The 26,202-nt window shown below is 36.8% G+C and overlaps 1 protein-coding gene across 5 annotated transcripts in view; it reads left to right on the forward strand.

Moving 5' to 3' along the window:
- The window catches only part of LOC117204382 (WD repeat-containing protein 47), a 79,374-nt gene that overhangs the window by 45,494 nt on the left and 7,678 nt on the right, over positions 1–26,202 (forward strand). For 4 of the 5 annotated variants that reach the window (XM_033441723.1, XM_033441719.1, XM_033441721.1 and 1 more), the window contains exon 7: positions 22,182–22,378. In XM_033441723.1, coding sequence (XP_033297614.1) covers positions 22,182–22,378 — 197 coding nt within the window. Of the gene's footprint in view, positions 1–10,861; positions 11,546–22,181; positions 22,379–26,202 lie in introns of those variants that run through there. The other variant, XM_033441724.1, reaches the window with a different exon arrangement.

Genomic DNA, 26,202 nt, shown 5'->3' on the forward strand with positions numbered 1-26,202 from the left:
TTCCACGCAGGTGAATTTTATTTAAACTTCGCACACCGTTCAAACCGAGCCAAACCGAAGGAAAAGAGAAATTAACGTGCCGCTGGTTCCTTTCAATCTCGGTCGTCGACCCGATACCGGGAACATCGGCAGCACCGATTTCCAAAGGCTCTCGAAAATACGCGTAATGGGGATGAATCGACAAGTTGCACGCGTCATTTTCCGGCATTATACCGGACGGTCCGCGTAATAGGTCTAATTCCTGAAATCGCGGCGCTGGCAATTTCCGTTTGGAATGGCACGTGACGTTGCCCGGTCGCCACGGCTTACTTCCTCGATACGATGCACGTGCATCGGCCGCGATGCGCTTTCAACTGCACGCGTGTCGCGTTCTTGCGCCGCGAATACACGCATTTCGCGTTCGTGCCGTGTTGCACGGAACCGCTTTGTCTCACGGTACGACGTCCGAGATGATTGGCCGAAACAGACCGGTACCGTTAACAAAAATTGACGTCTTATTGACGTACGAACGCACACAACTGCGTCCGCTCGCGAAACGATTTGTCTGGCGGTGCACTAGTTGGTGTACGTTGATGGATTGACCAAAGATAGGAATATTTTCTGCATTTGTAGTAGAATTGGTTTTATTATCGAAGAATATAAATTTTATTCTATCAAGTTGCTTTATTGTTTTATTCCATTGAATGCTAATGAAATTTGATTTAGGTTTATAACGTAACAAAGCATTAAATTTACTTTAACTATGATGTGTATGTAATACCTATTTCACAAAACTGAAGCTAAAATATCGATTATGGGTTTTGCTACCATTGCAGATAACATTAGATTCATTTGCATATAATTCCAAATTTGAATGTATATAATTTCTGCTCTGTTATTAGAGACTTAAATCTGACAAATTTGATAGAATTAGGAAATTGGATGACAGTGGATGTTAAGATTTCTAGGACCTTTTGAAAGCTTAGGGTAACTAAGAACTTAGATCATTCTAAAGGTCCATTGAAAGTCTAGAAAATCTTGAAACACCTGAAACCTATTAAGATCCTCGATATTCGCAGAACTGATACTGTTGAAGCTTATGCAACCTGCTGAGATCTTAGAGGTCCCGAGGAGGTTTTGTATGTAACGAGACCAAAGGAATCATTAATACCTTAAAGATGTGCTTTGATAGTCTACTGCTTTTGACAGTGTCTTTGTAGAATCTAGAATTACTAGTATCGAATTGCGATTGCTTTAGGCTAGTTTCTGTTTACTTGAAATCATCCATGTGTCAATGATATAATGTGTCTATAATTGTCAATATCGTACTCATACGATTCGAAATCATCCGCATTATGTTTAAACAAATCAGATATTATTTCCCTTGAGATATATTCATCGTCTTTGAGAATACATTATGATTCTATATCTATCCGTATCAACTAACGCAAATACACCTAAAGTTCTTTATATCGTGTCTCTTTGTATCGTGACAAGAATATTCTTCGTTGCATCGCATAAAAGTTTTAAGCAAGACTATTACGTTTTCTCCCACGGTTATTACATTTTGATAATGAGATAGCTGCATGCCAGGAGACAAAAAATCGCGAGATTTTCAACGAAATGATTAAATTGAAATGTACCGAGCGTAAATACACCGAATAGGGTCAAGTTCGAAGTGGCACCGTGCAAAGAAATCGGTGATTCACGCGGCAAATCTAGAAACCAGGGCTAGCGAACCTTGACATTTCTCCGGCAAGAATTTTTCTCTACTTTTATCATTAGCAAGCTAATTAAGCTTGCCGACTTATTGCGGATTACGGAATCCTTAACATTGGAAGAAATTTTTTAGGTTAACTGAGATTCCAGCTGTAATTTTCAAGTATAATTTTGCATACTGGTCTTCGATTATATCCTTTCTAGCGCTACACATCTCTATGCAATACGTGTTCGTGAAATATACTACGTAATTATCATGGTCAGTGTATTGAATTTTTATAAGTTCGGTAAAAGTATCATGCAAAATGTACGATACCAGACGTAGCTGTTTAGAATTCTGAATATCGTGTCATAAATTACACGAGAAGCTCGTTAGCGGAAAATAAATAAGCACGCTATAGAAGCAAATATCGATGAAACGATGTCAGTTAGTATAATCAAAGCGTCATATAGACGCGATAGAGTCATTACGCCAAGAGGAATATGTCTATCAATTACCAAGTATGTATATCGATATATTTAAAATACGGATTTTTTCATTGCACAAATTAAGAGAAATGAATTTGATTAGTGACACCGTCATGCTTTGTCAATTAGGTGAAAGTCTCGTGTTTGAAATTCTACGTGTTTATACTTCGGTGAAATCGCATCTTCCTCCACTGTGATTCTTTGATCGCTTTTTCCATTTTCATCTGCTACAGTTCGATTTATTGTTTAAGGTAATTATTCTTCTTATTTAAATTCTTATTATTGATGATAACTTGCTCCGTGGCAATTGTCGATTAAATCAAACAGAATCTCTGGTCAACTGGAAAGATGAAAGGTCGTGGAATTTGTGTATTTAATGGACCAACGCAAAAATAAAGTTCACCGTTGCAATGTTTTTAACGATGGTAGAGAATGATAAGAAATATTACGCCATAATCGGTTAATTAGTATACACCATAATTGGACTTTTAAGTTTTCCATTTCCGATCTTTTAGGTACCCACGGTCTAATCATAAATATTTTGTATATATTGAAATATTATTTTGTATTCAGTACATTATTCATCCATAAATTTTTCACAAATGTATAAACATTCGCATAGTGGTTACAATACATCGTAAAATACGTTAATCAAAAAGAAAAGATGTGGAACGTTAAGTCGAAAGGATGTTCTTTAATTAGACACGTAAAAGTTATGATTATTTCTCACATTTCAGGGAAACTAAGAAACGAGTTCGTAAGACTTGCACTGATAATTGTGGTGAATCTTTTTAAGGTGTAAAATACATTTGTATAGAAATTGATTTAATGAAATAGTGTAGCACTTCGTTTAAAATCGTGCGAAGCGTGTAATTAGAAATACATATGAAGATTATAAACGTTTTCTAAAGTTATTAACAATTATTTATGCGCTTATTGTATAAAGTCACCACGTGAAATTTGCACAGAATAAATTGCACTGAAAATCTTAACCCACCAACATATCATAATATTAAACCATGTTTCTTCGTGCTAATGAAAACGCATCTATTTTAATGGTCATGTAATTACGTATCGGATAAGAAACACATTTTAGTTGTGATCACGTTTGCAAAAATTTGTTATCTCATTACATATTTCATTTCGTCACATACTAGTCAGTGGATTTCCATTTATAATAAATCGCGTGGGTATTGCTCCGCAACATGTTTATGAAGATAGTTGGCAACAGCCATTGATTTCTTTGCGGTTTTTCAGTGTTTACCGTTCCATCTGCCAACTCGTAATTTGGTTTGTAACGAGATATCTTTGTGTTGATAAATAATTTATCTTTATTGAACAGATAAATTGCTTTATATTCTCACAGCATAAATTGCAGGATTTTCTCTAATTGTAAATGTAATATGTTCACGATATATCAATGTTTATTATGATACTCCTGTATCTTGTGTTGGTTCAAAAGACTTTCTTCATCTAGGTGAATAAAATATAAATCTCTATTCGTTACTTCATCACATTACAATCATCAGTTCATAAGTAACTTTAATGTACATAAATCCATATCTTTGATCGATTTCGCTCGAATGTAAATCTGTATAATATTGATAAGATAGGAAGTTTCTTGTTCCTTATTATAAAATTCGATCATATTTGACAGTTTAAGTTGATTTATTGAATAGACAAGCTGCAGTAATTATTGAATGACAGTCGAGTAGGATTATATAATCCTATAAACCTAACCCATTAGTCGATAGAAAGTGTAATTAATAATTAGTATCATGTCTCTCTCGAATGTGAAAAATATTCGCGAAGGTAATCAAATAATTATATACGTAGAAAATTAAAAGATCAGAGACCTAAAAATAAATTCTGTCTCAGAAGTGATGAACAGAATTTATTATACTTATTTCTTACTAGTTTGTTTTTTAAGTGCATAGCTCTATTGGTCTTAATAAATTAATAATATTGCTTTTAATAAAATAAAATTAGATCAACGTCTAAAATATAAAATCAAACTTTTGGTGCTTTTTAAGGTCGGTATTTCAGTTTTTCGATCACAGAGTCCTGCATGATTTACATATCTTCTTATTTAATCATGCATCAATGAATACTGTTTTACCGACTACAAGTAAGATCGCTTAAAACTCACTCTGTATTACCTGTTAAGCAGCAGTTCCGCGACTTTCGATTTCACCAGGGATCGTTTTGCGCCTTTTGTGACTGACAAATTCCCGTTCGAACACCGGTCGTTCTAATTATTATACAACGAAAGTAAACGTTCGAATACGCGTGAGAAGTGGAAAAAAAATATTATTTAAGACTTGGATTGTGAAAGAAATCTAGGGCAGGATCGTTGCACCAACGGATACAAGTCCGACCAGGCGGATCTAATGGTCATCAACTTTCTTGTAAATTCTTTGTGATTTTCACGATCATACTCTTTTCTCCCAATCATCCTGCTAGCATTTCGTATTTCTTAACAACCGTCAGCTTGTAAATATGTCACAGATCAGCGCGCATTCATGTTGCGATTCTCGAGGCTCGTGTATAATCGAGTTGCATCGTTCCAAATATTCTGCCTCGTATCCTATATCACTTCATGGAACGACCACAACGCGATATTTCACTGCTGATCTTTATTAAACCCATGTTAAAATGCACCAAATGATCCAGAACATTCGTTTACAATACCAGCATTCTGATCGATCGATCGACTTTCTATTGGTCGGATAGGAAAAAACGAACCACTTTAACACGCACGCAATCTTCTGAATAATATTGCCAGAAACGTCACGAACTTTCGTGCGTTCGATACGCAATATCTCAAACTTGTTACACACAAAACGAGCCCCGTTGCACGTAGCATAACAGCGGTGAAAACACGAGATTGAAAACACGCAAGTTCACCGGAAACGCCTGAAACGAGGTTCAAAACCCTTAATAAAACAGTGACTCATTAATCAACAAACATGAAATTTACTGTATGAGTTCGTACGACCAAAGAATTACGCAACCGGCGTATTTCATTCATCGATAAACGATCGCCTCGGGCTCCGAGCGAAAATTTCCAAAACCAGATAATTACGATGCGAGACCGTGCGAAGACTCGATTCGTCTCGTTTCCACACGAGTTTCAGCATCGCTTTCGCGCGCAGTTTTTCGGCGGTGGCGAGTCATGGTCCACGTACCACGACCGGACGGAAAAGCAATTATGGTAGCGCCGTACGTGAACTAAAACACACCGAGATCTCGTGGCACTTGGCTGTTATCGCGTACACGCGCGTATCGGGTTTGTTATTAAGATTTTTCGCGCGGCCGCACGGTGATCCGGTAATACCTGATTTTTGCCAAGCAGCGAACGACAGGAAAAGAAAAATCGAAAAGAAACGGTACGAGCTTGTTGCGTAATTCTCGTCAAACCGTGCCTTTCGTCTCATACGAGCAGGTTGCATTTTGTTCTGCCCTCGCGAGCAGCTAAATTGCGTCACGAATCGCACCTAATGCTAATATTGAATCGAATAGCCGAACCGCTTAATCGAAACTGTTACCTGTCCATTCTTGGAGCGAAAAGATCGATATCTGCCCTCATGAGACACGTTTAACGCGCATTACATTGAAATAGAGAAAAATCGTGCTGATTTTCAGATTGATCGATCGAGCGTGCATTCGACCTTCGACGATTCTGCAAGGTAATGCGTGGGATCGTTTAATATCCTTGTTTGATTTTCATTGTGTCACGCGACCTAATTACCGTACCAGAAACGAGTGAATAGATAGCATAAACTCGTGACACAGGATCGATACGTGTTACGCGATCGCCACACTGTTCTACCGATATTACATGTCCGATGTTACGTAGACACTTTCATGCTTGGCTTTAAATTGTTGTAGACTCGAGATTTTTTTAGTTTTCGGAGGTAATTATCGAACAGGTAAATTTTGCATTTATGGAAAGTGACGCCGGAAGGTGGATTACGATACAAAGCAGTAATAAATCACATCCTGAGATGAAAGTTTTGACGGATAAAGAGAAAGGTTATTGAACACGTTTAAACTACCGTTTCCTATAATACATATGTATTCCTACATTATCATATACTATTATGATAATTTCATTGAACTGAAAGCACGTGATAAAATTTCGTTTAACCAACTTTTACGAATGTAGAAATTCTATAAAATATACAGTGAATTAATTTGATATCTACTAGAAAATACAGACATTATTTCTTAGAAAATATAATAATACTTGTAGGATAAATAGGTACAATTCCTGTTTGATCTTCTGTTTAGAGTTTCCCGATCTTTGTATTTACAGATATTCTTTTTGCATTATGCAAAACGTAAAAAGTAAGGTAAAATTGCAGCGATAAGGAAGAGGAATAAACGAGCCAAGTACCATACGAAAGTGAAAAAGAATATGGAGTATTAAATTGGAAGGTCGTTGATTTTATTTCAACAGTGAAACTTGGAACAATGCCGTAATTATTAACGTTAGAAAGCTAACGCGAATTGTTCAGAGACGGTCGATTGCTTTATTCCTACCACTTAGGAAGTATACTTGCTTTTATCGTACGCTTTACGAACTGTACCTTGAAAATTAACTAAGCGTCGAAGCAAAATTTGTATTCGTACATTGTGTTTGTTCTCAGCAGCACGATACTTTCATAATTCATCGATATCGCGGTTAAAGTACGTAAAATATGTAAAGTAAGTCTTTTACGTTAGACATTTGCTACGATTTTATCGTTAACCAATAGACATTTCTAAATTTAAATCTTTTATCTACTTTCACTTTAAATACTCGTAATTTTTAGAACACTGACACAGTTTCCAGGATGAAGTCTGGCGCAATGCTCGATTCTAGAAAATAAGACAGCAATGTCAGAAATGAAAAAAGCAACACATACAGTCGCAATGGAAAGTTAATTGACTTAGAATAACATAGAAACAATCGGAAAGTAATAAATGGACTTTGAAGAATGGATCTTAAAGAATGAACGAAAAGAAATGAAAAGGATATGGAAGATTTTTCAAATATCAAATCGATTACGATATCCATCATCTGTCAATTTTTCTCAACTGTATTAGGTTGTCCGAAAGGTGTCTTTCTCCTACAGACACGTCTTTTACAACACGCATCTTTATACAAACATGAAACTTAATCTGTCGAACGTTGTGATCTTTATTTTGATAGAACAAAATGGATCATACGTAATTCGATAAAATAATATAAAACGGTAAATGTCGTGCATCCATTATTTCCTTATAAAACGAAAGAAACTTTTCGGGCGACCTAATATTACATAGGCACGCACGATAATGTATTTAGTAGTAAATTCTAAAATAGTACAAACAGAACTGTTTACGATATCATTCGTTCTTTACCTTTCAATTTCTAGAATTGGTCAAAACGATGGTTTCTAAATGATTCGTATATCTATATATTTCGATCAAATATACATATTTCTTTTTATTATTGCAGATACCTCTATAATATATTTATTGTATTTGTCTTTCTAAATTTCGTGACTTTCTCAAGCGAATGTATTCGTCGTCCAAAAATATGTTTGGTTGGATAAAGCTACTGTTTTTTGGATCGGTAAACAGGTTCAATGGGAAGACGTTCATCAAAGTTGTCCGATGCAACGTTCATTTTCAATAAAACAAATAGCGGCTTCTTATTCGAACGGATAAGACGAGGACCGAGTACATTTGTCGTTTTGGCGCGACGCTGATCAGATACGATCGGCATAAAAGCGGACGACCGGATCACAGCAATTTACTTTTCGTGTCGCGCGGCGAACTTTCTCTAAATTGTGCACGATACCGATCTTACGTCTGATTTGACGTCTGCGTTCTCCATTCATACGTTACGACCCATTTTCTGACTGTATTTGGCTTCGATAAAGGAAAAGTTCGTTGACTATCAGAACGTACGAAATCGATTGTCTTCGCGTCACTTTTACTCGATTAAAGCGATTTGGATTCCTCTGGTCGGGACGATCGATCTATTACGCGTCAGAGCAGAAAACTATCGATGCCGTTTAGTTCGTGAAAGTGACTCGATTTCTTTCTATTACCATAAAATGATAGAAATGATGGAAATAATGGAACCATCCGACGAACTATTGCAACGAGATGAATTATTCCGCTGATCGACTGGACCGGTTTACGGCTAGTTTTCCACGCGATTTCGTTCGAGTTACAATAATTACCTGTCGTTGCTTATTCTACCGATCTTTGAATTCTGAGTTGTCCACGATCTCGTCGATAAGTGGTTCCATGTCGTTATCGCGCTAGGTCCGTTTCTAGCGAAAGGAAATCTTGCGTGGGTTTCGACACGCGATAGTTTCCCGCGAATAAAAGAAAGAGAGGGCGAAAAGAGAAATACGGGAAGGAAAAAAAATAGAGAGGAATTGCCGCATCGCCACGAATTATTAACGGAGCGTATCGGAGAAAGCTGAGATGGAAAATTGAGACGGCGTGATCGTGCGCCAGCATGGCGATCCTTGAGGCATCCGACATTTAAAAAACAAGTCATCACTTAGAAAAAATAAAATTACATGGTACAAAGAGGAGATTTAAACATTCTGTTTTGAATAATCTCATAAATCGCCTGATATCGTTCCAGGATCGTGCCACGCTACAATTATATGAAACTACATCTAAAAACTTTAGCTATGAATAATTTATGGTCGACCACGAAAATTATTTCGGATAAAATATTTAAATTATTTTAATATTTTTCGATCGAAAGAGATCTTCGATTCCAAAAACATGAATTATTTATTGGAAACGGAGTACATGTGTAAAATCGACCGAAATGATGAGCAAAGATTGATTTCCAGGAAAAAGATAGCTTAAAAATAGCGTTTCCATGCTTCGAGTTCTCGTGCAAATCTATTTTATATCCGTAATTAAAGTTCTTAATGATGCAAATCTGCTAACGCGGCTCGTATTAGCGACTGAATCGGTTCTTTACACCCACCTGTTTCCAACTTCCTGCGTATAATGGCGCGATTTCCGTACGAACTAAAATAAACCCGAAAGGATGGGCACGGTTGTCGTGGACTTGGATCAAGGTGGCTCAGTGAAAGCGCTTACAGAAAAGGAACGCGATGTCCTTTTGATCCTCGTGTTTGATTATCAAAAGCTCTCTCGCGAATCTCCTCCGGAGCATTTAGATTTTCCATCAATCGATTTTATCGAAATTATTCGGCGAGGTGAGATTCCTCTGTGTGTGCGATGAAGATTGAGAAGCTTCTAGGTTCCATTGTATAATAACTGATTTTATGATTAACAAAGGTACACGATTATTAATATCTTAATATTATTAGTGATTATTTATTATTTAAAAAATACATACTAAATTATTAATGACACAGGGTTCAAGTTTCTTGTTGTTCCAGATTCTAAATTAAACTATTTCTTCTTTTTTCTCATTTTTCATATTTCAACTTATTCTCGCTACGTCATTTTAGTTTCTCTTCATTAAAATGAGAGCAATATCGAGGCCTAAAATCTATCGCAATATAATATTCGCTTCAGGTGATGCAGACTCGAGGAGAATCGGGGTTAACCTGTTTGAATCTTAAATGCTTAATTTTCCTCAAACATCGTTCCGTTCCATAGTTATCTTAATTTAAACTTAAAATTCACTCGTCATCCTCAAGGAAACCGTATCTCATGTGTCAGCTTCAATACCTCGAGTATCAATAATAATCAGTCACGTTTGATTCGGTGGACCACCTGTTGCGATATCACCTAAACGCGCATCGTCCGCGAACGGAACCGGCGCGGCATGCATTCTCGTTGGAAACTCACAGACGCTGAAGAGGTAGCCAGAGATGAGTTGTAGAGCCGCGCCACGATCGTGGTAGGGAGATGAAGTTTCAATCCTGTGAGGAGAAGTGGGTCGTTTCTCAACGAGAGGCGAAGTCACTCGACGAGAACGCGTCGGCTACGCACTCCTTCGCTGCACTCAGCTGAGCACAGTCGTCTCCGATCCGCGATCCACGATCCACGAGCCTCTCTGTTGATTGTTCGTCGTGATAACGCGGCGGAAGTACGTTTGTTCGGGGGCGAGCAGCACCGCTTCCGACCGCGATTTCAGCTAAAAACGGGTGAAAGGTGAGAGACGTAACGGTACCGAGTTTGCCATTCGCGCGCACGTAATAACGTCATAAGTGTAACGCGCTTGTTACAAGGGTAACACGTACGAGTTGATTAGGAAACTAGGAAATATCGAATATTCCACAGGTGAAGTGCAAAGTGTCGGAAGGGAAGCACGAGGAAAGTGACAGGGCCTGAGCTCGCGAGAGACTTCCCAGCGTGCGTGGAAAGTGGTGAAAATCCTGTATTCGTGCGAACACGACTGGATCATCCTTTGTTCCTCGATTCTTCGTTCGAAGAAGGCCATCGGTTGCCGATTTTCCTCACTTTCTTCCGACTTTTCCTTGACTACTCCCTGGTATTCGATCATACAGGAGTATAAACGCGACCTACTTCTGCTTCATAAATATTCCAGACACATTGTATCATATCGAAAGAACTCGTTCGAAAACGGTAACTCGACCGCTATGAAGATCGTTCAAGAGTATCAGAACTGGTAGCTCAAGATGAACGTCTACGTCGTTCATTGACGCCACTTTCAACATCGATACGCAGCTGTCATTCAAAACCCGGTCAAGAGATCGCGGCGTACGACATGGGCGACATCCGAGTGCTGGATCCGCGGATGGATCCTCGCTTCGATCTCAAGCAGTCTCGTCCTTGGCCCCCCATGTACCGTAGTCATCCAGCCACCAGAGGACCGTCCTTCTGTTATCGTCCTATGCCGATGGACGCGATGACTCAATGGGTAACACCTCATATAGCTGACTACAATTACGTTCCAACTAGAATAAGCGCATCCAATTCTAACAAAGGTCGCGATTACTATTATTTGGCGCCTTTATATCGAAATGCAATTCCACCGCCACAAGCCATGTCACCTCTTCAAGTTCCACCCGTGGCTGTTTCACCAAGAATGATGATGATGGAACCGAGAAGTAGAACTAAAAACTCTGGAGGATTATGTAGAAGCAGCGTACCTCCATGCACCTGTTCAGTAGGCAGGACCAGATCCTTGGAGGACGTCAGAAGCGAAGTGAGCGAATGGGAGGATTATCACGATGAAAATGGAAATCATCTGCAGAGGAAGAGCCCTAAGAACGGTGGTGTATGCAGACAAGTTAGACGGTCCATGGAGAACCTTTTGGATGTTGAAACGGCTGAGCAGCATGAGCTGAACACGTTTGAGAGAATTGGCAGAACTTGCAGAAAACCGGATGAGAGAAGAAACGAGAGGCCCGGAAGAAGGCGCGGCAGTTATATGGTTTGTTGATTTTTAGGGATTTCGTGGGGATAAATGGGGAGAGATAATAATCTTAGGATCAGGCTGTGACAGAAATTAATGTCGTAGGATAGAGATTCGTTGAAGTAAATGTTTCGTCTGGATTCCAATGTAAAATTGATAACTATTTTTTTCGAAGTTAAACTCGTAGAAAGCTTAGTTACCGTGACGTTTGTAGATATTGGTTTGACGAATGATTCAGGATTGGTAACAATTTCATTGGAAATTAGACTCGTTTCTGCAATAATTTTCTTGCTAATTACATATGTAGGAACCTCCGTATCAATAGATATTACTGCTGTACTTTTATGTTCAAAATCTCGTTTTGCCTGTTCTGTCGGATTTAAATAGATAAAATCCAGGAAAAGGATTTCGTACAAATGGAACTTTATATACGAAATTCCGCCCACTCTATATCCCGTTTTCTCGCTTGTTTTTCTGAATTTGTTAGCTGGTAAAAAGTAAAACCACTTTTACTGGAAATTTCGTTTCGATTTATTCCGCAAATTTGTTGCACCTATCACGTCTTGTATGTAGATTAACGGGAACAGCGTTTAATGGAAAGTGTTCCGCCAGTTTATTGCTCCAGTTTCGCCATTTCTAATCGGTGCCAACGCCTGATCCCGGAAGTCCACGAACGTTCGCATCAATTACGCGATTTGACGCATATGTATTGCCCGGATAGAAATTGTTTCAAAACGGTCGCCTTCGCGACGATCGATCGCTGAATCGTATCTAACCACCTGCTTTGGTCCGGACACGATTATATCAGAAAGGAGATAATCGGCTTTTCTCTCGCTTTGATAAACATCAAATTGTGTCCGATCAAACTTCTATCGTGGAAAATCTTATCTTCTACTATTATTTTACTATTTCATATACGATTACTATACTTTAGTGTTATTTCATTTTGCAACATAATCTCTATTATCTTTATCACTTCGGTATAGTTAAATTGATTGAAATATGATACAATAGATCGGAGTAAAAAGATTGAAGTACAGTGGCAGGCAAAAGTACATTTAAAATTGGTATTTTTGTATATGAAAATTTGAAACTTTTTTATTAGACATTTTTTTTAGCATTACTCTGATAATAGTAAGTTATTGTGCTATATGTATTGTATCTGCTCATTGCTCTTATTTATTATGGATCCATTTTCTCTAATTGTTTCTTCGTACTTCTTCCTTTCTAAGCCTTCTTTCGTCCGTCACTATAATTTTCGATAGAAACTTATCTTGCAATGAGATATATAAGATTTAAATGAGACGTGTCTTAAAGTATTAACCTTCTGTTTTCTAAATAGCCTCGATTTTCCGACTCATTAATAAAAATACCACCGATGACACGGTTGGCTGGAGGATCTATCGCAGAAATCGCTGTAATTTGCCGAGAAAAAGCGTCTTCACGCGATCTTGTCCTTTTTTCTCGTAAACGTTCGATTACATGTTTTATCTTCATATCGGTCGATACTTTTTAAAAAATAACGAGCCGGTATTAATGAACCGTAATTTTACTAGTCACAGATAGAAAGTGTTCCCGATTGGTGACCTCGAGTTAATCCACCGTTACTTCTTCGTTAAAACGAGAAAAAAAAAAAAGAAACCGAATCCATCGGGAACAATGCGCCTCGGTAGCTTCTCTCAAACCTAATCCTTCATTTCACGTTCGATGGACCACGGTGAAATTTGTTTATCAAGAATTCTCGTTACAGGCATCACTGATCGATTTTCATTAGCATTTAGAAACTTGAGTCACTTGGATAATAGAATTGCCATAAATCAATAATTGAATATTTAGATTGTTTTAGATTGTCGATGTTTATTTAGAAAGTCATACATTTGAATCCATCTATTACGATGTAGCATATTAAGGAGAAATCTTCTACAGAATTCGAGTAGTTTCAGTTTGACTAATTTGTACGACGACTTAGATCAATGATCGACAGAAGACAAAAAATAGAAACACGTTCTTTCTAACGAGTTATACATGCCATGCTAGAATTTGTCGAACTGGATCGATTATCTAATTCTTGCACAGTGTAGCCATTAAATATGACACTATAAATTTCAAGTCTTAATTATAGATAAGTATTTATTTCGTAGGAAAAATTAAAAGTAGATATTTTTTGTCTGATACATTGTGATTCTGTGGTTGAAGATAATGGAATAATTATTCTCTACATTGTTCATTCTGAATTCTTGGTCGTTTTAACATACTATCAAAGCATTGAACAGTATGTACCTTTTGCTAGATCGATGTAAATTTTCCTGTAAATATTCCTTTGACAATTTTATCTATTTTACTTATTAAAATGAAGAAATTTTACTCATTCAAGAATTTTCGATATGTAGCTTTATCTAAAATCTTCAATACTTATCTAATTAACTACCAAAAAGAAAACTATAATTTCAATATCAGAAGTTCTCGTAGTTACCCAAAGAAAATAAAATTCATATCTTCTGTTCTATATTTCTACTATATCTGTATACAATTCATATATAGTATAGAGTAGATCGATCCCTTCATAGTCAGACACCTTAGTATCGGCGATTTCAATGCTCGAGCAAACAGGACGTTCGCTGAAATTTTAGTGCCCCGAAGAGATTCTTCGGAAAGGAGAACTCTAGCTGCTGGGAACAATTAAAACACGGACACTTTCGAAAAAGCATTTTTCTGGTGAAAGTGAATTCGCTGGTTGCGCAATATGGAGGTGCGAACAAGGACGAGCGATCACGTCGCCTGGTGGTTTCTGTGAACCGTTAGAACGCAATTTTTCGGTGTTTTTGTTCGTCTTGCGATCCAATGGATTAACGAAAGTGGAAGTAGCTTATGGAAAAGTGGTCGTTTCGATCGATGAGCTGCTTAATTAACGTTGTGTTCGTGGCTCGATTGCAACAGTCTGCAATCGCTGGTCTTATTATTACCCTTGCTATTTTTTCTATTCTATTCTTGTTGTTGGCATGAGATAAAGGAAGTGTCTGACGTTATTAGATAGAGAAACTTGAAAGAAATATTATCCGTATCGAGTTATCAACTTCAATCAAGCAATAGGTGGATGGTTAATTACAAACAATTCAAACCTGCTTGTTAGTTCATAATAAACAGTGGTTTTATCTTACGCAGAAACATGAAAAGACCAGCCGGTATTCGCTTTTCAGTTGGCCTACGTGAAATCGTTAAACCATTTATCCAGGTCTCTAATCTTAATGGTTAATTAGCAATATTCTACGGTTTAACAAACGTGTTCGCGTAAGAATGATAATTTCTCGGTTTTTCCTATTTCATTAACTTTTTCGCCATTTGAACTTTCATCAATATACGTTTTTCTAACCTATGCAATATTCCATTTGAAATTTCTTTTAATTAAAAATTTTCTTAGGAGGCAAGAAAATGATTTCCACGCGCAATTTAATGGTAGTTTTTTACATAAATTTAAAAGGATATGTCAGACGATCTACGTTCTATCGCAATTCAGTCCACTGAACTGCGCCGGACTTTCGAGTTTGTTCGTAAATAGAAAGAAGAGAATGTTGAGCTGTGGCTAATCTGGCACGTGCGCGAGTTACATCGAACATCTTACGCCCGAGGGGGACCATCCTTTGAACTATTACGTGATCGATCGGTCTAAAGGCCTCTGGTTTTGAAAAAGTCTATCTTCGAGTATGTTAAGCTTCGCCGAGCAAGGTACTTACACGCTCTCTTACGCCGACACCGGTTGCAAGGCGTTCGATAAGAACTCGTTGAATGCAAGTGACCTCTTGTAAAATCTCTCCACAGTAATATCGTTCCTTCTGTATTCCAGTTCTGAATTTTGGATCGGCTCGAATGCGTTTCATTTCTTTTCCATTCGTCGTGCAAACTAGTTTTTAATCTCCGCTATATTTTAACGATAGTCGGAAGCTTGATCTGCTATTTACCGTCTCTGCTATATTTCTGTAACGTCAAATCGTTTGATCTTGAAATTATTGCTATTTGGAACGAAACGTTTACTCGATGAAATATTCTTTCTGTACTGAGGAAATGTATAACTCTTTTGGAAGGTTCTAAAACAATAGCAAAATTATCAAGAAGCGAATTATTCCTTTTTTTCTTTTAAAAAGACGAGCATTTTTATTTTCAATGGTAAACTCTTGTTGTAGAAGATGAATATCATCTCTTCTTCGTAAATAATTTTGTTAAAAGACAGAATTTCAACGAAGATAGGTATATCTTTCCTCTTTTTTCAATGAATGGTACTTTTCTTGAAGAACAAACACTTCTGCAGCACAGAAACAATTTCTACAAAGAATAATTTTTAAGAAACTCCAATTATTATCTACTAATCTTCAAATTAACATAAATTTTCCACGCCTGTTTCCATCATAAACGAGCAATTTTTCTCTCGTTCTTTCTCGAACAGAGATCTGTTGAACAATTTCGAACGGTGAAATTCCGGTGCACAAGTTTCGAAAGTTCCTTCCTCCGAAAGGAACCCTGCGACGGCGCGCGCTGCCATTAAGCCCCGTCCACACACATCTTCGATTTCCTGAAACAGCGTCACGCTGAAAAAGTATGTCGCAACCCAGATCCGCGATGCTGCGACTGGTTTCACCGGAATTCGCGACGTATTCTCCATATTTCGAGACTTGGTTAAACATAGATCATACGATTATCATCGAGTGGATCGATCTGTTGGACCGCAGACAGAGAAAGGACGTAGTTTCCGGCTCGACCGGTTCCTCGTCAAAAGTGAAAAGTCTCTGCTCCACAAACAAAACTGTCTCAAACTCAAAACGTTATGATGCTTCTCTATCTTTCGTGAAGAAAAATGCGATAAGAAAGCTGCCTTAATAAATACCGTTTCCAACTAATTCGAACATCTCTATCAAGCGATTTCACTTGGGAACGGCGTAGGAAATTTATGTGGCGATAAACACGGCGAGATAATGCGGATTTATCGATATAGAACGAGCCGAATGTTTCGAATATTTCCATGGAGATTCTTGCCTCTTCGGCGTATTGCAATTTCTAAGATTGCGCGAAGGTTCTCGTAATCGGTAATTGCTTTTCATCGAGACACGGGTCGTTAGATAGTCCTTGTGGACGCTCGATCGAAGACCTTCGCGATTTCCTCTACACTAGCGTGTCTCTCCTCGCGCAGCATCCTTTGCAACAAATATTTCGTAATACGTTTGAATGCTATCGATTAGGGCTCTTCTATCTTCTTCTATCTTCTAACGTTTAGATCGATCGCGAACTCCAGATGCTAATATTATATATCGGTGCAAGTAACAGCGTGTAAACGAAATCAATGGTAATACGTGCGTAGAAAGTGATTAAAGATCGTGATCGCTTTAATATCGAAAGTGGCAAAAAACGCTAATAGTTGCGACGGAATAATTGCAATAGAAAGCGGGAGCAACGTTCAATCATTTTGTTTGTTACTTGATAATCGGACCGAGATAAATTATTCATGAGAGCTTTAATTTAAATCTTCTGTGTAATTCGCATCTAATCATCGGTCGAAAATTAACAGACGGTTGATTGCCGCTCGAGTCTTGATTCTATTCGACAATTCAATGGAAGATCGGTGATTAAAATGGTAATTTGACGTTTGAATTACTCGTGGGATTTACATTGTAAAGCAGAAGATTGCGTTCTACGCGAAATTTTCATCCTGAAATACAAAACGCTACTCAACATTCGTTCAACGTAAATGTTCGTAACATTTACTAGTTTGTTCAGATTTTTCCGATAAATATTACACGTTTTATCTACGATCAATAGTCTAATATCTTATTTAGTTAACAGCTATGTAATAACCAGACCTGTTATTTGTGTCACGTGGAAGCTCTCTCAGGCGTAAAAATTACACGAACCTTTGTGTTTTAGAGGCAAGTGATTCTAAATTTGAGAAAATGGATGTTTAATTGTCTTCAAGATGTACTCTCGTCATTCTGAAAATGAATCGGATGCTTTTAAGCTGCACGCAGGAAATCCCGTTGACGCTCAAAGTCGTAAGCAGTGAGTCATAGTTGGTAGCCCACGGTGCTATCAATCTTCTTTTGAGAACTATGAATACAGCGAGAAAACGATCTTACCGACGATTATTACTTCTCATAGAGGCAGCAGTAAATGTCCCGCGAGAAGAACGTATCGAATAAATACGACGCATCAATCCTCGAAGAATGGTATTGTTTGATTAATTCACGAGACGTTTACCTTCTTAACGTTGATGAGTCTTCAGTCGGTTTCAGCAATCTTCACTATCCTTGCCAATATTTAACAGAGACATCATCTCTTTGTTGATGGAATCGATTCGATTCGATATGCTTCCGATACATTTATCATTTCACTATTTCTTTGAAATTTTTTATAATTTCTAAAACGAAAGATCTAAAACCCATCACTTAAACAAATTTGATAGTTCCAATATGAAAATCCAGTATTTCATCTTTATTCATTTTTTTTTTCTGAACATTGTTAAAACAATTTATTTTTCTGGTTCATAATTTTAAACGTACCTAATCGATGCCATTGTCAGTAGTCAAATTAACTCCAAAAGTCAGAAACTATGTCATTTTCACGGTACAATTGCATGGCCAGCTGCTATATCGAAAAATTATCGAACCCCGGACTTAAGCAATTAGAAAAGAAAAAACGGCCAATAACTCATTGGTTTAGTGACCCGTCGCGCCGGTGAAACTAGGCTTCTGCCAGATCCATTGAAATTTATCGGTCGTTCCCGGATGGTTTACTGGCGTGCCGTTTCCGGTCCGTTAAACGTCCTCCGGAAGAAAGCCGTATCATCGATGAAATTTTCACGAAGTTACCTCGAAATGGATCAACGATCGATCCTTTCGACGGCCTCATTTTTCATCATAAACCCATTTATTTTTCCTCTTAACGCCATTTCTTCTAATTCTTTACAATGCTTGAAGAAAAACATCATGCAATATTCTTTCAAGATATGCGAAGAAAAGACTAAATGAAATAAATTTACCAAAGAAGACAGAAATTGCTTAGCACGAAAGTTTATCGACAGTTATGTCCGATGATGGCTCATAAAAGTTGCAAAGGACGCAGCACACAAGCGTATTGTGATTGTAACTCCATTATCTTCGCGTTCCATTAATCTTCTTCACTTACAGAAGATTGCATAGCTACGGTACGACTCTATTTACATGGATCTGTCGAGGAAAAGTTTATATAATTGCAGTTCATAAATAGGAGTACAGTGATTTCCATACTACCTACTCATAATTATAATTTTACGTTCACGTGGTATTAGTTAAGGTTCATATGAGTGGACCAATATGTCGTTAACTAAAATTTCGTACGAATAAATGGAATTCTACTGTATTTTAAGACGTATAATTTATCTTATAAGAAAGGAGAAATTAATTGTGTATCTTTGCTTATGATCTAGTCGATTTCTATTAGCGTTCCCCTCGCGAATGACACACCGTGGTGAACACCGATGGAGAAACGGTGTTCGTGACTAAGCAGCGAGCGTTTCTGATTCACGATTCCTCAGGATCATTCTACACCTGTCTCGTCCTAGATCTTTCGAATTTTTTTCGCCTCGGCCCTCTATTTTGCAATCATCGAAATTACTGCGAAGGTAATCCCTCCTCGATTTTCTGAAAGATAAAAGTATTTCTCACAACGAAATACCATGTAGCGAAGTATTAAAAGTAAAGCGTTCTGTAAAATGTTTTTTAGATATTGAAATTCTTTCGATCGACTTTTTCCTTTCAGCTAATGGAATACTCGATTTCTAGAATTCTCATATAAATAGAAATCTTTCGAAAGGTTTACGATGTCAACCGAACAGGACGCTTATATTACCAGTGTCGCGGCAAATCGAACTTCTGCCTCGTTGTGCAACAAAATTATTAACTGTGTGTAAGATCTATAGGCGCAACGCTCGAGAAAATAATCGTCGTTGCGTCAATCATAGTGTCGTCCCGATTATTGACTCCTAATCTTTGTGGATTTGAAATTTCCTTCTTCTTCGTAATTATATTTGTTTTCGCCGTAACAATGTGAAGCTTCGGCAAACAATTAGTTAATTTGTTTCAACTTATCCGTGCTCGGTTCGTAATTTCCAACACTAAAAATAAAATTCATTAATCGACTCGATTAATCTTATAATATTTCTACAAAGATAAAACAAGAGAGCAAAAAACAAGTTAGTAAATACGTTATTAAAAAACCATCATTTTTAAGTTCTGTATTTTCTTCCATTTTACACAGTTTGGTAATTAAACCTGTGTAACGGCACGAACTGGAATCTTACGTACCTTTTTATCTATATTTTATTCGTTTATCGTTGTATTATCGTTACTCTAATACCAAACAGTCTGTTCATAACATTATCGGTCTGTATTTACTAGATAAAAGTAAGAAACTCTCGAAATTACAGTTTGTTTCCTCACACTAAAGTCTGATTTATAGACAGTTAACGAAAAATTAGACGATCATAACGAAAAATAGTGCTGCTCGTTTGTTTTACTAATTGCCCTTATCTCGATAATTACGAAAAACTCGTAGCAGTCGAAAGTAAAAACGTGGCGAGGCGTGCAAATTATTGTGCAAGAAGAGTCGCAAGATGATTCTAAATCAGCTCGGTTTCCTCTGGAGAGAGCTTGAAAAACATTCTCAAGCTCCTTATCCCCCCTCGAATGTTTCCATAGCAAACTTTTTCGCAATCCTACTACGTCAGAACAAGCTATCATTCCATGACGGCATAGAAACAAATCAAAGTAAAGATCGATTGAGAACAGAAGAATTTTACGAGCTATATGGGAAAAAAGTATGCAGAATGTGTTACGCGATACTTGAAAGATCGTTGTTCCACTCAGAGACCCTGAATGTTTCTTTTTGTACATTTTTTTTCTTTTTTCTCGATCGTTAGATACTAAGCCTGCATAGGATCCGCATAACGTCATTGTTCGATTAAGAAAATCGGTGATTACTAGACGGCCGATGTTTGCGTAAATACATATTTTTACGAGTGCAGTTAAAAAAAAGAGGAGACCTTAATAGAAATTTGTTCCGTCTATTAAATATCTTGAACATCTCGGTTTATCTATTTTATAAATTTTACGAGCACGAGTAAAGAAGTGGAACTTAAATAGAAATTTGTTTCATATGCTAAATACAGTAACGAGTGCATTTAACTTAATGTTCTATGGAGCTGACCAAAGGAATGAAGCCTGAACAGCAATTTGTTTCACCTATTAACTAATACCATGAGTGTTTCATTTCGTTTATTGCCCGTAGTAATTACCTGTTGCTAACGATTTGTTCAAGTGGGTTAAAAGATATGTTTAAACACATTCTTTAATTAAATGAATACGTATTGTGAACGAGCAAAAATTCGTCACAGATGATATAATGATACTAGTAGCAATAATAATAAAATAATCCACGGCAATGAGAGAGGAAGATTGCATCGACAAGACTGCAACATGAATGGGTCTTTAGATAAAGAGCCTGGAGCAGGAAACTTCACCAGAGATTAGCATACAAGTAAACATGGTGATTGTGTAGAAAAGAGAGGCGTTTGAAATCCTTTCAAGGTCTGACTTTCTAATTCCCCTGAAGTTTTCGTCGCTCGTTACGTTCCCTGCTGGTAAGGTGCTCGTTCTGCCGCGAACGAACTAGTTCGCGCAGAAAAATGCTCCTAAACGGTGACTTTTGTTGCGCGAAGTACACGAAAGGGTCAAGGCGGGTCTCGTTTTAAGATTTAACGCTTATTATAAGGTTCCAGCTTGTTTTTTTGACGTGGAAACGCTAGGAATATTAATCTTAACGAGCGTGTGCCTTGACGAATGTTGCAATTAAATTCTTCATTTTTCTCTGACACCGTGTATACTTCTATGAAATACGCTTTTTTTCAGTAAAATTGCCATTCAAATATAATTTGACTTACGGGTCTGCGTAACAGTGTCACGAATAAAAAAGTATGCTCGAATAAGTGAAATTCAACCTGTTACAGTATTTTAATGGATACGTAAAATAAAAGTAGTTATTCAAGTATCGAATTAGTTCCGTTACGCATGGAAACCATTCGGATATATAATTTAGAACAAAAATGTACCGAGTGTTATTTAAGACATAATTGTAGTATCGAAAACTTCTGGATATCATAACGTAACCGGTTGAAATTTCCCCATCAAAATGATAATTTAATATTGAAAATCTAAAATCTAGATGATACACCTTTTGTAGAAACACAAATGATTCTACGGTTATTAATTTCTAATTAGCACACGTGGGATTAATTTTAGAAACGTTTGCCTATCATTGCACAAGTTCTACTCAGTTCGCCTATCGATGTATAAACATGATGATAAATTTTCTTATCGTATCGTAACGATACTTCAATGGGTAATTACAGTACGGGAACTCTTTAAAAATTCCCCCACTCTAACACGATTTTCCACTTATTGACGTTTATGACGGCTCGAACGTATCGATCTTATCGATACTTTTCTTTATTGCATTATAAATTTACTCGTTAATCATTGGTCACAATCATAATTATTCATTAGTCGTTAATCGTAAACAGACGTCAAAGCGCCAATATGAGATGTAATTCGTAACCGGATTTCGATCTCGTTTTCAGCAAGAACCGAGGCAGGAACTCGATGCCAGCAACGGAAATAGCAACGGCGGAAGACCGAGATTCGTTCCTGTGACAGCGCTCGAGGACGTGCAAGCGGTTCGATGCGCGGAATTCCACCCCCATGGAAAATTGTACGCCGTGGGATCGAACTCGAAGACGCTGAGAATATGCTCTTATCCAAAGCTTCACGATGTCAGGTAATATAATTTTTTCGATCTTTTAGTCTCTTTTTTCATATTTTATATTCCTCTATCTCTTGGTCTTTTTAATACGTGATTTTTTCATAAACTTCTTTTTCTTCTTCGTGTAAAACGAATTCGTCGGTGTCTCGAACGATCGATTCATATTTTACAACGCGTATAGCTTAATCTTTTTTTAAACATACGTCTTCTTCTCCGCTACATTATTCATTAAGAACTGTTGCCTTTCCCATCGCCATTTATTTGTAATTTCGTATCTTCCATCAGTGGACATCACACTTTCTTGCACCTAATCTCATATTTTATATAAAATGTTTCTCTTTAATGGATACATAACGTAAAATCGAGAAAGCAGTTTTCAGAAATATAAATGCATAGTAGATAGTAGACTTTTATGTTTTTATCTGAACGATTAATCAAGCTGGACCGTGCATTTCGTATTTCGAAATGGGATGTCGCAAAGAGAAATCTTTCGAAATTTACATTGGCTAGCGTGAAGAAACGAAGAAATAGGAGTGAAGGGTACGAGCGATATATTTTGCTAAAATAGTTGCAGTAGTAATCGTAAATTACGTATTATTGATAAAGCTGTCGTTGTTAACGAGCACACTGGGATGATCCAACACTGGTAATTACGTGAAACGATTCTCGATACTCGATCGATTCATGTTCACGCGAATTTACATTGAACAGCTATGAATCTTAACTAGGTGCCAATTATTTGTTGCTTAAGACCTCTATGTTTTATCACTTAATTTATGTTCCCTTTCACCTTTAAAAAAGGATAACAATTATTTACTTTTCTATTCCGCTATTTTTATCTCTTAGTTTAATCGAGGATTTATTTATTTTAATTCCGGATTAAAATTAACTGTGAAAAATCTTTCCTATATTCTTATTCTTTATCAAACTTCTCTTCTGACTACTGTTCGTTCTTTCTCTTTAGAGGTTGCCCGTAATATTCTTAGACGGTGCGCTAAATCCACAAATTTTCTCCGCGAAGAAAAGAAAAAATTGACACGTCATTATCACAATCCGCGCGCTATTTACGATTGTACACGAATAGTCGTCGAGCGGACTAATTTAACGCAAGCCTGCTGACTTAACGAACGACGGAGGCCTTCATACCAAACGGAGCATCCCTCGATCCTTCGTGCGATTCTTTTATTGTCTGCTATCGCGATTTCGCGATTCTCTGTCTCTCTCTCTCTCTCTCTTTCTCTCTCGTCCCTGTCTCTTCTCTTTCCGTCTACCTTTTTTGTTTCCTTTGGTTATATTTGAATGAATTTCAATCAAAATTTCAGAGCAGAACCGTGAATTCATTCAATACTCGGCGGTACACTTTAATAATCATCATTTCATTTACTTAGTGATATATCCGTGCGTAACACATAAAATGTCCGTTTAAATTCTGAAACTATTTTAAATCCTATCAAAATTGAATTAAATTAAATTAAAATGTGTGTCGCTTTCTTGGAGCAGAATTTTTGTAAAATTGAATATCGATTTATGTATTTTTTATTTCGTGTGTATTTTATATCAAATAGTATTGAAATATTCTCTTTGTAGCAGTACAATATTTTGTACAGTTAACGTTTTGTACAGTTTTCATTGACGATAACATTTTCAAGAATGATGATGATATTTTTCAAAAGTGCTATTACAAATATAATGTCTCCATGATAGGATACGAGTTAATAAATTTACACCGATGGAAAGCAAAAGTACAGTTATTTTAATCGATAATAGAGAAATTCTGTTTAAAAAGAATTTATTGGTTGACGTCGAAAAGGTTTCTCGGTTAGAAAGTAATTTGATAATCGTAACGACTGGCTAATAAAAACAATAAAATAAATTAATTAATATCGTTGAAAATAGCCTTGCAATTTGCTTTATTGGTTTAACCGACTTTACCACTTAGTAGATGAGATTACAGATAGAAGCTGATGGATAATATTTCTAATTATTTCATAGAATTTTCCATCCGAGTTGAAGTGAAAGTCTAACGGCTCGGGATTAATTCCATTTCTTAAATCTTCACCTTGTTTCAGTTTCTTTTTATTCTTCTAATAGTCTACAGGAACTTCATCAAGGCTAGCAACTTTCGGTATAATACGTTATTTCTGCCTCGTAGAACGATTAATCTATATTCGCTCCGATCGAATATCTGGCATTGAACTCAGAACTTTATCAACACCGAATTCTGTTACATTTCGCGCTGTAATAACTCCCATACGTTCCTGTAGTTATACTCGCACTAATTGTAGTAAAAAGCGAGGTAAAAAGTAAGAAAAGTGCATGTGAAACGACGTGGAGTCAGTTCTTAAATGACATCATAAAGAATCAAAAGAGTTTAGCGCTAGAACTACATATGAGCTTGATCTGTGATTAATCGTGTTATGCATGTATAAAAATTATAAAAATAAATAAATATGTAGTAGTCATATTTCTGTCTTAATAAAACACGATATTAATTTTATCAGAAATCCCCATGTGTTTTTGATGATTTCGAATACACAAGAAATCTGAAACCAATCACTCGGACTCCTTTAGTAGCTGGAGAGTTAAATTTAAGTCGCGAGACAATAGCTCTGTTTACGTAATCCTTTCGAAAATTTACGTCCGCTACAAATGAAATAACGCACTTTCCAACAGACCATGTGTTACGTTGTCTGTAAAATTAATATTTAAAATGGAGTGAAAGTACAAAAAATATATATATAGTATTACGGTATGGCGAACGATTACGAAAATTTTTCTCCAGTATGTTACTTCTCATCAACATTCTACGAGTACATACTAAGAAACTCACTACGAGTAAAAAATGGACGAAAAAGATCGTAAACTGGTATTAGCGCGTGACTTTCGTTTAAAAATTGTTTGACGTGTAACTTTATGTTTGTGAGGTAATCGAGAGCGATAGTTGCACACGATAGTCGAATTTCAGGTGCTCTGCAGTCTCAGAACTGCAGGAAATCATTTTTGCAACGTAATGCCAGGTTACGACTTCGTCAAAGGCAAGGTTTATACGAAGTCGGTCATTAGATTGCAGGCTGATCGCTCAATTATCATCTACCCAGCAACCATTTACTCTGACAGGTACTCGAAATCGAATTTAAAGCTAATTCGCGCGCAGGTGCTGTGAAATCGATCTGCGCGACTTTGTTTCTCGTTTTCGAATCGATGGCAACGATTGACAGTGATAATTTCTTCTTAGATCGATAGCTATACACGAAAATCATATGCGAAAAACAGAACGAACCTATTTTTTCTTGACTTTCTAATTTTTTAATAAAGACAGAATATTTTAGTATGACATAATTAGGATATTAAAAATAGACGATGGTCTTATAAGATCATTTATGAAGTTAGTTTACGAATATTTTCTAAATGTTCACAAACATGTTAAAAAACTATACTTAACTTTATGAACCTAAATAATGATACAATTTGAGCAACATAAGATTAATCCTTGTATTTTCTATACAAATTTGCATAATTCTAGTTATATTTATATGCAACCTAAAGACTGCTTTCTCGTAGAAAAATGTAAAATTACGCTCTTCTCCCGTGATACGTGTAATTTTCTATAATCTTAATTCTATTCATATCCAGTTTAAAAATTACTGTCTCACAGCATAGTAGAAAATACTATGTAGCTATATTTCTCCTTCATGATCTTCAATTACAACACATAACAAATGAGATAGTGAACTCGTTAACTTGCTGATCATAAACTTCCTTCTTATTATCATTAATCCAAGAACCGTATCAAAAGGTATATCGTACATAAACATACAATTTCCTTAAATACACCAGAG

Source organism: Bombus bifarius, unplaced genomic scaffold (genome assembly GCF_011952205.1).
Source record: "Bombus bifarius isolate JDL3187 unplaced genomic scaffold, Bbif_JDL3187 scf7180000007978, whole genome shotgun sequence".
Lineage (NCBI taxonomy): Eukaryota > Metazoa > Arthropoda > Insecta > Hymenoptera > Apidae > Bombus > Bombus bifarius.